Genomic DNA, 14660 nt, shown 5'->3' on the forward strand with positions numbered 1-14660 from the left:
TGAGTCAATAATTACACCAAGATTTCTGGAAATGACTATGACATACTCGAGTAAATGCAACAGCATAAGTTAATGTAAAATATTGTGAAAACAGAGCTAACTTCACTTTCATAATTGTGTTTTGTTGGTTATTAATTCCCACGCATGTTTTAAGCATCAGTGTGGAAACAAGTACTAATTAAATGCTAAATGTTCTTGCAATAATCTGATGAATTAACATCAGAATTAAGTTATGCTCACAAAATTGGCCCCAATTGTAATTTATAAGATCATTTGAAGACATATAGCAATGCACTGGATGCAAAATCTGCAGTTAATGTTAGGATACACCCTTTTGTTTAAGTTGATATTTTCCCAGAGATCTTCATGAAATGTCTGACATATTTTTGGTAAAAAAAAAAAAAAAACATCACTAAGATTCAGTACAAATTAACCCTTTACAACATTTTTGCGCCTCTTGTCATAGCAGCTAGTTTGAGGTCACGACCCGTTCTTCTGAAGGGTGTACTTCATTTGAAATGGGTCGTACAGCTTTGCACTGCTCACTTCAGAAATATGGCAGATGCAGTATGGTGTGAAATCATGACTATGTCCAAGTTCACTCCTATGTGAGGCTCTTTAAGAAAGTTACTTTATATGAGACTATGAATTGAGCTCATCCACAGAATTAATTTTCAGACAGTAGAAATTGTATTTTTGTAGGAACCGTTCACCGTGTTACTGGTGTTGCACAGAAAGCGTGTCACTAATGTAGATAATGTAGCTAATAAAGATAATAATAGTAATAATAGATTTTATTTATAGAGCACTCTTCATTCAGGGAATCTCAGAGTGCTTACAAGATTAAAACGAGTTAAAACAAGTACAAGAAAAGGTCAGTATCAATAATCATTTAAAAACTCGCTAGCGTCCTCTCCTCTCTATTCTCCTTAACAGTTAAAAGCTTTCCTGAATAGGAAGGTTTTCAGGCCTGTTTTGAAAGTCTCCAAGTTCTGTGGAGCCCTCAACTGGGCAGGTATTGTAGTTTCCATCAGTTGTACAAGTCCTTTTATTATGCATTTTGGGATAGACTGAGATAACTAAATATTAATGCCACATTATCCTGTAAGCAAGATATATTCTATTTTAACTCTAATATTTAAAGATTTCACTTTAAAAACGTCTAACAAAAACAGAAAGTGTTTTGAGTATGAATGATTAATTTCAGCCTCATTATTTATACATTGAACTGATTGAACTGTGGAGTGACTCTGTGGAACAGTTTGGAGCAGGAAATGAAACAAAGTATTAACATAAATCTGTTTAAAAAGAGATGCAAAAAATTATTTATAAAACGGTATATGGAAGAGGAAATGGGTTAACGAGGAGTGTGAAAAACAAATAAAATAGGGAAAAAGGTATATTATACTTGCTTAAGATATATTTAGATATTTATGTAGTATATATTATATGTTGAGAGGGGTAGTTATTAGGGGTAATATAATGTTATGTTATATATTTATTAGGTATGTAGCATATATATATATATATATATATTTATAGGGATATTTATGTAGTTTAGTGTATATTTATATAGATTTATATAATATTTACATTTTCTATATATTGATATATTTATGTAATATTTATATTTTCTATATACTTATATGGATAATTATGTAGTAATTAGTTATGTAGCAGTATGTATATACTGTCCATATTTTGTAATTATATTTATCTTTTACTTTTTCACCTTTTTACCCCCTTCCCCACATGCATGTGTGTATGTTAAGTGTACTGCTGCTAACACGTGAGTTTCCCCATTGAGGGAGTAATAAAGGACTATCTTATCTTATCTTATATGCATGTTTCCGTAGTATTTATAGACTATATTTATATGGATATTGATTGTAGAGTTATAAAGGGGTAGAAATTAGGAAAAGGTATATACAGGACTATCTCAGAAAATTAGAATATTGTGATAAAGTTCATTTTCTGTAATGCAATTTAAAAAAACAAAAATGTCATACATTCTGGATTCATTACAAATCAACTGAAATATTGCAAGCCTTTTATTTTAATATTGCTGATTAAGGCTTACAGTTTAAGATTAAGATTCCCAGAATATTCTAATTTTTTGAGATAGGATATTTGAGTTTTCTTAAGCTGTAAACCATGATCGGCAATATTAAAATAAAAGGCTTGCAATATTTCAGTTGATTTGTAATGAATCCAGAATGTATGACATTTTTGTTTTTGTAATTGCATTACAGAAAATCACAATATTCTAATTTTCTGACAGTCCTGTACTTCTTCCTACTCCTTTTTCGAGCATATGTGAATATGAAGATGTTACTGTTTTTTATTTTATATACATGTTCATTCATTCATTGACGTCATCGCGGGCTCTTATTTCCCAGGGGTTTGCGAGCAGCTTCCGGTGTGACTGCAGATGTTTCTGTGAAACTGGACGCGGCTGCAGCTGCTCTGGTCCGATCCAGCTGCTCTGGTCCGGTCCAGCTGCTCCCTGGTCCGGTCCAGCCCGATCCCTGGTCCGGTCCAGCAGCAGAAGGGCCATGTGGGCCCGGCCCGGGCGGAGGGCGGTGCTGCACCCCGGGGCGGGTCTGCAGCCGTGCGCCGCTCCCTGCGCGTCACCCCGCACCAAAATGGCTCGTTCATCTCCGGTAACCTTGCCGGCTCTCGGGATGACAGCTGCGGAGTCATTGATCAGCCCGATGCAGCAGAGCGTCAGGAAATGATCAATGAACAGGATGTGGTGTGTAAAAGCCCCCTCCCCAAACTGTTAACCCCTCCTCACTCACAGACACCAATAGTGATTTATTTTCTCCCATGTTTGTGTTTCAGTGTTGCAAAATGAAGGCTAAGAATGATTCGTTATTAATATTATAAAACAATACATGGGAGATGCAACAGTTGTTTACTTGGAGGTATGGCCAATTGTTTTTTTTAATTCTGAATTAAAGACGACCTTGAAAAATGCATTACATGTCAGAGTATTGAATAAAAAAACGACTGATGACTTATGATGAAACATTTATTGCCTAAAGTTTGAGTACTTTTTAAATTCACTCAGGCATCTCCATTGTGATACAGTTTGCGGTAAACTTCACTAACATTTCATCATGTATACATATCTTAAAAGTAATTTTTAGGTTAAAAACTAAAGAAATAAACTGATAAAATGTACCTGCTAAGATATTAACAGAATAGTAATTGCTACTGATATGAACTAAGCTGTTTATTTTTTAGATAATGAATTAATGTGAAACAGTGAAGGCATTCAGTTATGCAATTTTTGAATCTGTCAACAGAATAGATGGAATTAGTTTATGACAATTAAAATATGATCAATTTTGACTAATATTAAAACTATAATGCTCTGTATATTAACTTTTATGCTTTGTGGGTAACACTTGTTTGAACTCAGTTGTCACTTGCAAAGTTAACCCCTTAACTGTCATAGTAAAGAATTTGAGACGATAAAAATGTAAAGGTTTCTGTCCTGCACTCAAACTTGAACGATGTTTCTTACTTTCAAGTTGGTTTGCATGAATGTGCTGATAAATTATCTGGACATTATCTAGGCTCTGCAAAGCACATTAGATGTGCTTCTCACGTGACACCTAAACAAAAAGGGCCACCACTCTTCCAACTGGTAGATAACAACTACACCCACTAATCCAGGATCCCCCGCAATTAACAGACATCGTAAAGTATGTGCATTTTATTCTGTTTCCATTTTTCTTTTACACTGAAGTTATCTGCAAATTTTCCCACATGACTGCAGTTGGATGTTCTCTCACATAAGCAGCATCACAAACGAGCAAATGTATCTGAAATGACTTGAGCAAAGATTACATTATTGTATTTGCCCTTCTGAAAAGTGTAAACCACTCGGTTATCTGTTAACTCAGAGATGTGTAGAGATGGAGCAAAATCGGTATAATTTGTGGTTTTCAAAGCTGAAAAATATTTTCTTAAAATTTTCATAATCAATATAAAGCTAAATGAATCATCCATTCAGTTTAATGGTAATTTAATAAAGAATCTCTTAAATACCAGTCTTGTTAAGTCACAAGAACGTATTTGCAAAGCAGTTTGAGTCCTTTTGGTGTTGTGTTAAACAGATGTTTCCACAAAATCAACGTGTATCAAAATCAAAACCTTTCTGCATGTTGCCACTGTGCTGTTGCAGCAGGCAAACCTGAAATAGTTCAAGTTTCTGCACATGATGCACTGCACCTTTACCAACTGTTTCCCTGCAAGGGGAAATGCCCTTTGTGAGTCCGCAAGAGGTTTAACCAAAAAAAATTATAGATGACGGGGGAGGAAAAATGAAAAAGATAATTCAGTTTGCTTCATTCTTTGAGGCTTCATCAAAGTTCTCCACAAGATCTGTAAAGCAGAAAAAACAAAAGAATGTCAACATTTTGTACGGCAAAGCAGACGGACAAAAGCCTGATAGATTAGAGACACATCTACAAAGAGCCTCCCCTCACAGTTGCTTATCAAACTGCCTTTGCATGCAGTTGGGTAGAGCTACGACCAATCAGAGCAAGGGAAAAGGTGATGTGTTCAAAACGTCAAAAACAGTCAATGGGAGACCGTTGTGTAGAAGAGTAAATTCAACTTTTGCTGTAGCGTCTCAGCAAAACAGCAAATACATCTACCGGTACCTCACAAAAGGAATTAATTGAGTGCTGTCATCTGTTCAATCTTCAAAGAAAAGGTCTGAATCTTTAAACTGACGATGCTGTTTATCCTTAGATGCAGCCATCCACAGTTTACATCCAGATTACGTCCCCGCTCTGCGGCCATCGCGTTAAGCCCGCCTAGACTCTCTCTACTAGGATAGACTGATTTGACTGGCTCCATATGACTTCTGGGCATCGTCAATGAGCTCCAGTGGATGGTAGTCCATACCTGCATATGCTAGGGATATGTCTGGATTTCTAGGCTAGACCAACAGTGCCCGACAGCTTGCTCTGACTTATGTAGATAAAAGAGATGTTCTTTTAGATACAAACCCAACAAAATGAATCAAGATGGTGTTTAACAAAAAGAAAAAGAAAATGTGGGAGAGAAACTTTGGTACAATGAAGGTATTTGTCCATTACACATTCTCCCCCCAAACTTAATCATTCCCATCTTACCTGGTACGTCATCGTCGTCCTCTTCTGCATTTTCCTCCTTGACGGCTTTCATGTCCATTGCTGTTGATAGAAATAAAGAAGGAACAAAAGTGAATTATTATTCATTCTTTGATTATTGTTATGGAATTTATTTTATTAATGAGAAAGGCAAGCATTGGGGAGCTCCATTAAATCTCATCAAAATATATTGAAATGCCGTCTACTTCCATATTCATATGAAACATAAAGTTCCTTCCTTTCAATCACTCATTGTCTCAACAATTCAATGATCTCTTTTCTGTCTACAAGATATTCTGTGACATCACTAAAATGTGAATGAAGAGGACTGTGTGCTTGTGCTCATGCTTTCTTCTGTGGGTTGGTTTTAATCTACATGCACACATTCAGGCTGACCCCCAAACTCGTTATCATGATGCTCAGATGATAAGATAGACTTGGACTGCCAGATATACAGACCCTTCTGAGCCGCCAGTCTCCAAATACTCAATCTTTCATCCTTTAAGAAAGTTAGGCGAAGACCAGCAGTTACCGTCAGAGTCCATTACAAGTCAAAGAGATTTTTGTTTTACGAGACGAGAAAAGGTGTCTCTCACAATCTCCGACTCTATATTATTTAATTAGATGAGCTGCAATCATTAAGAATGTGTAGAGACAAAATCACTCTCTAATTAAATAAAAGACAAGAGCATATGGAGTTGTCTTCTTCTGGTTTCTTACTCTAATTCAGTTGTTCAAAATGTCCAACTCGCATGAGAATTTAATTAGCATAACTAGATTGAATCATCACAGATGAGTGTGTGGTCCTGCAGCCATCAGTAAGGGTTTGTCCATGTTGGAAGTCTTGAACAGGAACGCTATTGATGGAGCAAATCTTTCAAAAAAAAAAAAAAAAGAAAAAGGACATTTTCCTGCCAGCAAAGCGAGAGCAACTGTTTTTGTTTTGTTTTTCCCAGTTTGAGAGCTTTGAGGGATTTAGTGACAGGGTTGTTAAAGCACACAAAACTGACGAGCGTAGTCTTCCCACTTGTAAAGTTGCAAATATTTTTATCATGTGCTTTTCTTCCTCTTCCTCTGTGGTAACAGGAGGAGCATAAAAAAAACGAGTGAGCTATGAACTTCCATAAACAACCCACAAATCATCTTATAAAAAGAAACTGTCAAAGGATCAAATTCCAATGGCTGAAAACAACAAATGCAAATACAGCACAAGTAATTGATTTTTTCTTTTAAATAAGTAGATCTTAATCTTCAACTGGCACTGTGTGTCCTTTTTATTGTTGTTGTGACCTTGTGTCTTTAATGAGGATTTTACCAGTTCTACACCAGTGTTACTGAATACTGTATGCAGATTAATAAATCAGTAAAATACAACCTTACATCAACAATTTGGTCATTAGTCTCTTACTTAATAGGCCAAAATGTCTTATTTGCTTTCAAACGCAGCCTTTTAAAGTATATAATATGAGTGCAGGGGAACTGGGAACTGGCCGTGGACAAACTGGGCTGGGCTTGACCAAACCCGACTCCCACGCTTAGTTTAGAGAGTTACAGAAATGGAAACTTCTTCCTCGAGTCTTTTTAAACAAGTTAAAAATATAAAAGAAACCAGCTCCCATTAACAGCTGTCATTTTTGTGTTTGTTTGAGTGCAGTGAGAAAACAATGTAATAATCATTCAGTCCTGCACAAAACAAAAACTCTCCAGTAGCCATGGGTATGAATAGTTATTGATAGGTTGACACACACACACTTGCACTGCTATGTTGTTAACAAGTTCACTACTGTAACGCTTCATGTGGAAGCTCGGAAAAGTGACAGCAACTCTCACACAAAAAGATTAGATCTACCAGTTTTACTAATCTGCATGACAGCTGGCAACTCTGTCTCTGTCTTGCTGCGTGGGCTGACATTGGCAGGAGAGTTATGAAATAATTAAGCATCCAAATGAACCCAGAAACACAAGCTCATTGTGAAACGTAGACCGACACAGCCTGGAAGATACAGTGTGATTCCATCCTTTATGTTCTCATATCTTACTGGCTTGTTCCCTGGGTTGGTAGCGGTAATTACTGGATGCAAATCCAGTTCTACAAGTATATTGTCGCATTCAGAGCACTGAGTAAGCATGCCTCAACCGGCAATACAAACTTGTTTTCACTGCATCCCAAAAAACAGGTTTAAACTTTGTTAAAGTTCATGGTATGTAAATGGTTTTTGAGCCATTTGCTCAAAAACTCTTAAAATTGTCAAACTGCACGTGTTGATGTGATGATCACATTTGCTGAAACAAAAGCCATCCAGTTATTCATATAATCTTGTTTATATTGAATAAACGTGCCCCTGAATAGGTTTGACCTTATGGATATGTTGCTGTGACAACTGATACGAGTCAAAAGAAATAAAAATAAACTTGATATCACACTAAATAACAGACCTGTGTAGATGTTTTTTTTTTTTCCCCACTATGCTCCCTGTCCAAGTATTTATAAAACCTGATAGTAAGCCCATGGTTGTTTTTTTTGTTTGTGTTTGCTCACTTTGTCGTGGGAACTGCTCCGCCAGCTTGCGCAGGCTGCTGAGACTGTCGGCTCCCAGCTGGCTCAGGATGCCCGGGAGCATCTCTGTCAGCTGCTTGGTCTCAGCGTGGCCCGTGATTGCGAAGGTGTTGGCAGAGAGAGACGCCTGAACTTTGGGGTTGTTGAAGTGAATCACTGTTCCATCATCTTTTATCATATTCACCTGACAGAAGGAAAAACATGCCCGATGAGAACCTCCACCTTCTATGCAAGAGTCTAAGCAGTCAAGGGATGCAAGACAGAGGTGATATATGGGTCAAATGATAACAGGGCTATGTGTCAAATTTAACATCACAAAAACAAAAAAAACGGTTAATTGATTAATATTATACAAATTGCAGGGTTTAACTGAACAAATAAGACCTATTAGACTGCTAAAGGGCAGTAATTATCAGAACAATATGAACACTTCACTGTAAATGCAAATATAAGCTGACCCACAACCTGATATTAAATAAATGCTTTGAATCATGTTAGTATCTTTTTGTGCTGGATCCAACTCGAACACTGTTGCAAGCGGGTTCGTTGAAAGCAATCTAAAAATAAACTGAGCGATGAACGCCTTAGTCAGGCTTCCCTAGTGTCTTATCTGTCCTTATTCGTTATGACAAAGCACCGATGAAACATTCAGGATTGTAAGAAAGAATAAAAAAGGAGTGTGACAGCGTTTCCTTTGATTTCTTCAAAGGCTCACCTCTTCTATTCCTGCAATGTTGTTCACTGCCAGTTTCTTCAGTGAGCCCTGCAGTTTTTTGTCATCAGCTGTTGCTGTTTTGTGAACCACCTTTTTCTTCCTGCGGGCTGTTCCCTGAGGAAAAAAAACAAGTGTTGTTGTCAAAAACTGGGATTAGAAAGCTGACCCAAAATGTCAAACACAATTAAGTACTACCAGGTCACACTTTACATCCTGTCTCTAACTTGTGGTTTATGTATTGATTTCAGACCTAAGGTCCACATTAAGATGTTGTGTACTTAAAGGGAATTAAGGAATTTGTTTTTTTTTTTCATAAAACTATAAATTAATAATAATAAATAACATACATCCATAATTACTGTTAAACCTGAAACTCAAACAATTCAATATAAAGAATGCAAAATTACATTTATTACAAACTTATTTTCCTTACAAATTGATCTTTTAACATCAGTTCAAACACTTAATTCTCAATTAGACAAAAAGGACCTCAACAACTGCAATCACAACATACAATTACTCTGAAATAACTGTGACAGAACAAAAAGGAGATGATCCGCCTACAAAAGTAAGCAAAATAACGTCCACAAGAAAAAGGAAGTGATTACCCCGAGTTAAATCCAAAAAGCTTTGAGTTTAACAAATCAAGTCAAACGTTATTTTGCGGATGCCTGACCAGACACTTTCGGAAGGCAAAGAGAACAGAACAAAGCATACCAAAAAACAGTCTAGCTGTAGTTTAGTTAGATACTATTTTCTTACCATTAGAAAAAAAAAAAAAAGGTTATTTTTTTTTTTTTTTTTAGAGGAACATAGCAGTTTAAAAAAAACTATCTAGGTCTATCATAAGTGTAAACTTTTGTTAAGGACCAAAACAATGTGAATCAAAGCAATTTTGAGTGTGAAAGAAGAGAATTTGCAGCAAAGATGACAACCAATGTTGTGTGAAGTACTATCAATAGATGCAAAAGGAGAAGAGATCATGGCCCCTGCTTCCAACACTCTCCATTTTTTTCATAAAAATCTACATAATGGTCCAGTTCTAGGGAAGAAGAGTTCATGCACTCCCCTCCTTTTGCATCTATTGACAGTAGTTTGCACAATATTTGGTAGTCGAGTCGTACAGCCAAGTGGCGGTGACTGGAAAGACATGTCTATTCTCACTTAAAGCTAATTTAATTCAAATTATTTTAGTCCCAAACCAAAGTTTAAACTCCTCGCCATCTAATTATAGAGCAACAGTTGTTTTAACTCCAGAATCATCCTTTCAGTATCTTTTCATATATTCAAAAAGGTCATTGAATATTTGCATTTGTTGACAACTGGCTCCTTACTGACAGAGAGGTTGTAGACTTTCAAATGCTGCTGAAGAACGATTAAATTAAACGCAGTTGTCACATGTGTGTACCTGTATCTTTAGTATTTGAGATAATAAGCGCAAGTTTTAAAAAGAGGTTTTACAGTTTATTTTACAAGAATATTTCTAAGACTCTGGTCAGAGTTGTTTGTATGTGCTTTAACTGTTTAATTAGCTTTACAGATGTTTTCAAAGTTTCTGTCAGTCGCTCAGCCCATTTTAAGAGAGAGAACTGTTGTCTGAGCAACTCAGGAGGAAAATGATAGATACTCAAGTGCATGTTTTAACATTTTGTGAGAAAGCGACATAAAGACCTTATACATTGGAGTAAATGAGATGACTAAGAAACTCATTGTCAATTCTTACCAATTCATAATACACCTCAGATTTGTGTAGGCACAATATAAATATAATATAACCATCAAGAAAATATTGATAAAGAACTGAAAACAAAGTGAAGAGCCAGAAAAAGCATAATTTAGCAAGTGTGCCTTATCAGTATGGTGGAATGTGCGGTGCTTGTGGACAGGGGTGGTGGAAACAATGGGTTTCAAAGGGAAAAAATAACAAATATTGCCACCTAGTGTGTGGTTGAAGAGCTCACAGAAATTATGAACAAAGCCAGAGAGGCCACAGATAAAAAGGGCCAATGCTCTGCCGCATACAGAGAATGCTGAGGTCAGGGGGACAAACCTGCAGAAGCACCACACTCTTTAAAATGAGCAACAAATGTGCCTATGAAAAGGCAAATGTTAGTGCAGTGTGAGGTCTGTGCACCACCAGCTTTCACCATTAAAATAGCAGAGACACAGACATATCACCAGTATTAAACCGTACCTTTCCTCCTATCCGGACCTGGGCTTGAAGTTTGGCAAGCTTCTCTTGGTTCATAGTGTTTCTGTGCATTAAAAAAAAAAAAAAAATGAAAAAAATTGCATAAATTAAAAATATACACATTGCATGTGAGAAAAATTACAGTTTTCCAGCTGATTTCCACCACAACATGAGATAAGAAACAGAAGCTGAAATAAATGTAAGTCACTTTAGAGGCAGATCTAATGTACTGCTATGAGACCAGTTGACTCAGTTTCTAAGTAAAATACCCTCATCACATCCAATACTTACTATAACAACCATAAATACCAGGATTATGTGCTTTTAAAACAACACCCGTGTCTTGCGTGAGAAAAGCCATTTGAGCTACTGCTAGTTCAAGTAGCCTAGTTGCAGCTAAAATGATAAACTAAAACGAACCTGATTTCGGTTAGTGGCAAGACCGGTCCCTAAGAGTTACTTTAAATCAAACAAAGATTTCAAAGGTTTCAAAGGTTTACCATTAACTTGAATAATACATTTACCTGTGTTTAGAGATTAAGAGGCGTTGGAGTCCACTTGCTACAAGAGCAGCGCTGCTAAAGCCTTATTATCAAACCACAGCAATAACCTACTGTTTCCTGTTGGGAGTTTTAAAAATAAAACTAATTTAATGTATCAATTAACATATTTAATTTGTTCAGGCTTTGTGTTTTAAAAAGTAACAAATAAAGTAAAGACAGAAAATATATTTGGTAGATTTGTCCGACAAAGGATGAACTAATCGGCTTTTTTATAATATATTGAGGCTTTTAATTGTGTGATTTCCGGTTTCGTGTCAATATTTCATCGTCTAACTTGACCAACTGACGCTGCAGCAGGAGCACGCGGCGGTGTGGATGTGATGTCACGTGAACGTTCAACAGGAAGGAAGTCGGCCAGACGTTTGACATTGCCTTATAAGTATTGTATCTCCAATAAAATAAAAGAGGTTCACATTAAAATTCTGCACACTATATATCCAACAAATGTATATTTTTCTAAATTCTTAAATATTGAAAATAACAGCACCTTTTGCAACGTGGAACCAGAAGCCATAACTCATTTATTCTATCACTGTGCTCAGTCTTTCAATTTCTGGTCTCAATTTGAACAATATATAGTGTCTAAAATCAAGATAAACATATCAATTGACTGTAGGAGTGAAGATATTTTTTTTTGTCCATGAAGAAAATGACATCACGTTTATTATAAACCTGTTCATTCTGTATGGCAAATTTCAATTTTCAATTTTTCAATTTCAATTTTTTCAATTTCTTCAAATTGAAATTGAACATTGAAAATTATAAACCTGTTCATTCTGTATGGCAAATTTCACATACACAAATGTAAATACTCCAAAACTCCACCCCACTTTAAAGTTGTTTTACTTGAGTTTAAAGAGTACATTAAACCCCTTAAACTAATTGACACCAAACAAAGTATAACATCCACTGATATATACGAGAAGCTTTTTTAAAGATGAATACTGTATTTACATTTTACTTATTTATTTTTTCATTTACTTTTTTTTATTTATTTATTTATTCACTCGTTTGTGTGTCAATCTCCCTACTTCTGTTAATTTCACTGGAATTTTACATTTATTTTTTGTTACATAAATACTTACATAATAAATACTTCTTTGTTTTCTTTGTATATAACTTCTTCTCAATAAAAAAAATTAAAAATGAAAAAAAAGTCAGCCACATGTTTTTTTTTTTACTTTATTTATTTATTTATTTAATAAATTAATATATGATAAAGGGAAAAGTCGGCCACACGTTTTTTTTATTTATTTTTTTTACTTTACTTAACAAGAAAAATGACAAACTCAGATGTAAACATAAGTATATCAGATTGAAAGAACAATCACACCTATTAAATTGAGATTGCATAAATGGAAAAGTCGGCCACACGTTTTTTTGTGGTTTTTTACTTTATTTAACACAAACAATTACAAACTCAGATGTAAACACGTACATCAATAAATCAGTAAATGCCACGAAGGAGGATTCTTCGTCTTTATTCAGTCTATTTGTGCTTTGCAGCTTTGTGATCAGCAAACATGTTCATAATTTATAAGGAAAAGTCAAGTAAGTTGTGTCTTTAGTCTTAAAACAAGTTTACCTTTACTACCATGCTTGTGTCTAGAATCAATTTAGTTGATTTTATAACCTCAGCAGAGCTTTTCTGTATCAGCACTGTGCCAGAATTTTCTCCAGCTAAATGCAGAAAAGACAGAGGTGATCATTTTTGGCCCTAAAAATGAAAGGGAAAAGATCAGCGCTCACCTTGGCTCCATGTCATTGACAGCTACAAATCAAGCCAGAAATCTTGGTGTAATTAACTCAGACCTGAACTTCAACAGCCATCTAAAGTTTATCACTAAATCTGCCTATTACCACCTGAAAACATTGCTAGAATTAAGGTGTTCTGTCTAAACAAGACATGGAAAAACTTATTCATGCATTCATTTTCAGTAGGTTGGATTATGACATCTTTACAGGCTTTAACAAGAAATGTATCAGGCAGCTGCAGCTGATCCAGAACGCTGCCGCCAGAGTCCTTACAAACATCAGGAAACTGGACCACATTACACCGGTCATGAAATTGCTCCATTGGCTTCCAGTGCAACCTGATCTCACAAAAATCCGTGAAATGCCCACGACCTCTCACCACTATTTTCCATGGCACCAGCACGGAAAGTGGTAAAATTCCGTGTGAGCACCACGGATATTGTACAAGTTATGAGTTTTTGACGTGCAAGTTACTGTTTGTTACTGTCAGTTTGCAAAAGCATGTTTTTAATGCTGTTTTAACAGGAGACAGGCGATATTTAAATTAATTATTTTAACTATTCTCCCATTTCGTCAACCACAGGGAATTCCGTCTGGGCGTCCCCTCCAGTCATAGAGTGATGAGCGGTGATCCTGATCACGTGACGATGAGTGCCCCGATCGGGTGCACCCGAATTAATTTTTATGGCTAATAATTCAGTCTGAATACTAGTGCTCCAACTTCATCTGTTTTTTTTTTTTTATTGGATGTAGTTTCACAATATAGAACAGTAGTACAGCAATATAACAGGAAATACTTCTCTCCTTCCTTTTTTCCCACCTTTTTTTTATCCCTCCCACATTCCCATCCCCACACCAGCACTCACAACAAACTCATAGACAAGAAAAACAACCAAGTATAAAGAGGAAAACAAAAAAACAAAAAAAAATTAATTAATAAAAATAAAAAAAGATGAGGGGAAGGGAGGCTCAGTCAGCACATCAACATAGAGATGTCAAAGACTCAATATGACTTAGCAGACGTCTCCAGGTCCTTTCAAATAAATCTAAGGAACCATTGAGGGCAAATCTAAACTTCTCAAGACTCATGACCAGTAGAATTTCTTCCACCCACCTACTATGAAATGGAGGGTGAGAGTGTTTCCATTTAAGAAGTATAAGGGATCAGTTATACTTGCAGTTACTTAATAGTTATACTAAGAGTTTTAAAGATTTCCAACCAGAATGGTCTGGTCTTAGAATGGTCAGCTGGGGATTGTTTGCACCTGTTACAGGAGTCAGGTGCATTTGGATAAATCGAGATAGCCTCAAATTAGTGTAGTGAACTTTGTACACTACTTTACATTGTAGTAAGCCGTGCCTCGCACAGATTGAGGAGGAATGAACCAACCGTAATACTTGTTCCCAGTAATCATCAGGTAACGTAACTCCAACCTCTTGCTCCCAAGAGTCCTAGGGGCCAAGCACTGGGTTATCAAGGGAAGAGTTGATAAGCTTGTAAATGTTAGATATTAGTCTCTTTAGTTCAGGATCAAGAGACAGTAGTGAATCTATCAATGATTCTGGGGGACGACTGGGGGATTCTGAACAAAATGCCTTATCTGAAAAAAAAACGAAATAGATGGGAACTAGGCAGGTCAAATTTTTTTGAGAGCTCCGAAAAGGACATAAAAGTCCCTTGGTTGTAAAGGTCATTTAGTTTTGTTATCCCCTTGTTGAACCATGTCCG

General features: G+C 36.1%; 1 protein-coding gene across 2 annotated transcripts; it reads right to left on the reverse strand.

Moving 5' to 3' along the window:
• Positions 1 to 3016: 3016 nt before the first annotated feature.
• Positions 3017 to 11227, reverse strand: LOC133452465 (transcription factor BTF3 homolog 4). Of its 2 annotated transcripts, XM_061731795.1 has the most exons (6): positions 11138 to 11227; positions 10617 to 10677; positions 8423 to 8536; positions 7690 to 7891; positions 5154 to 5213; positions 3017 to 4395 (listed from the first exon to the last, which is right to left on the reverse strand). In XM_061731795.1, the coding sequence occupies exons 2-6, from the start codon at positions 10668 to 10670 to the stop codon at positions 4349 to 4351; spliced, it is 477 nt and encodes a 158-aa protein (XP_061587779.1). In that variant the 5' UTR covers positions 10671 to 10677; positions 11138 to 11227; the 3' UTR covers positions 3017 to 4348. The 2 variants fall into 2 exon arrangements, with proteins under 2 accessions (XP_061587779.1, XP_061587778.1); XM_061731794.1 differs by lacking the exon at positions 11138 to 11227 and having other exon boundaries at positions 10617 to 10685.
• Positions 11228 to 14660: the final 3433 nt, after the last annotated feature.

The sequence above is a fragment of the Cololabis saira genome, chromosome 10 (assembly GCF_033807715.1).
Source record: "Cololabis saira isolate AMF1-May2022 chromosome 10, fColSai1.1, whole genome shotgun sequence".
NCBI classification, from domain to species: domain Eukaryota; kingdom Metazoa; phylum Chordata; class Actinopteri; order Beloniformes; family Belonidae; genus Cololabis; species Cololabis saira.

Coding starts and splice junctions, on each gene's coding strand:
- LOC133452465 (XM_061731794.1), bottom strand. CDS start 10,685: ATGCACAGAAACACTATGAACCAAGAGAAGCTTGCCAAACTTCAAGCC. Junction 8,537..10,616: donor AGGTCCGGATAGGAGGAAAG/GTACGGTTTAAT, acceptor TTTTTTCCTCAG/GGAACAGCCCGCAGGAAGAA. Junction 5,214..7,689: donor GGAGCAGTTCCCACGACAAA/GTGAGCAAACAC, acceptor TTCTATCAACAG/CAATGGACATGAAAGCCGTC.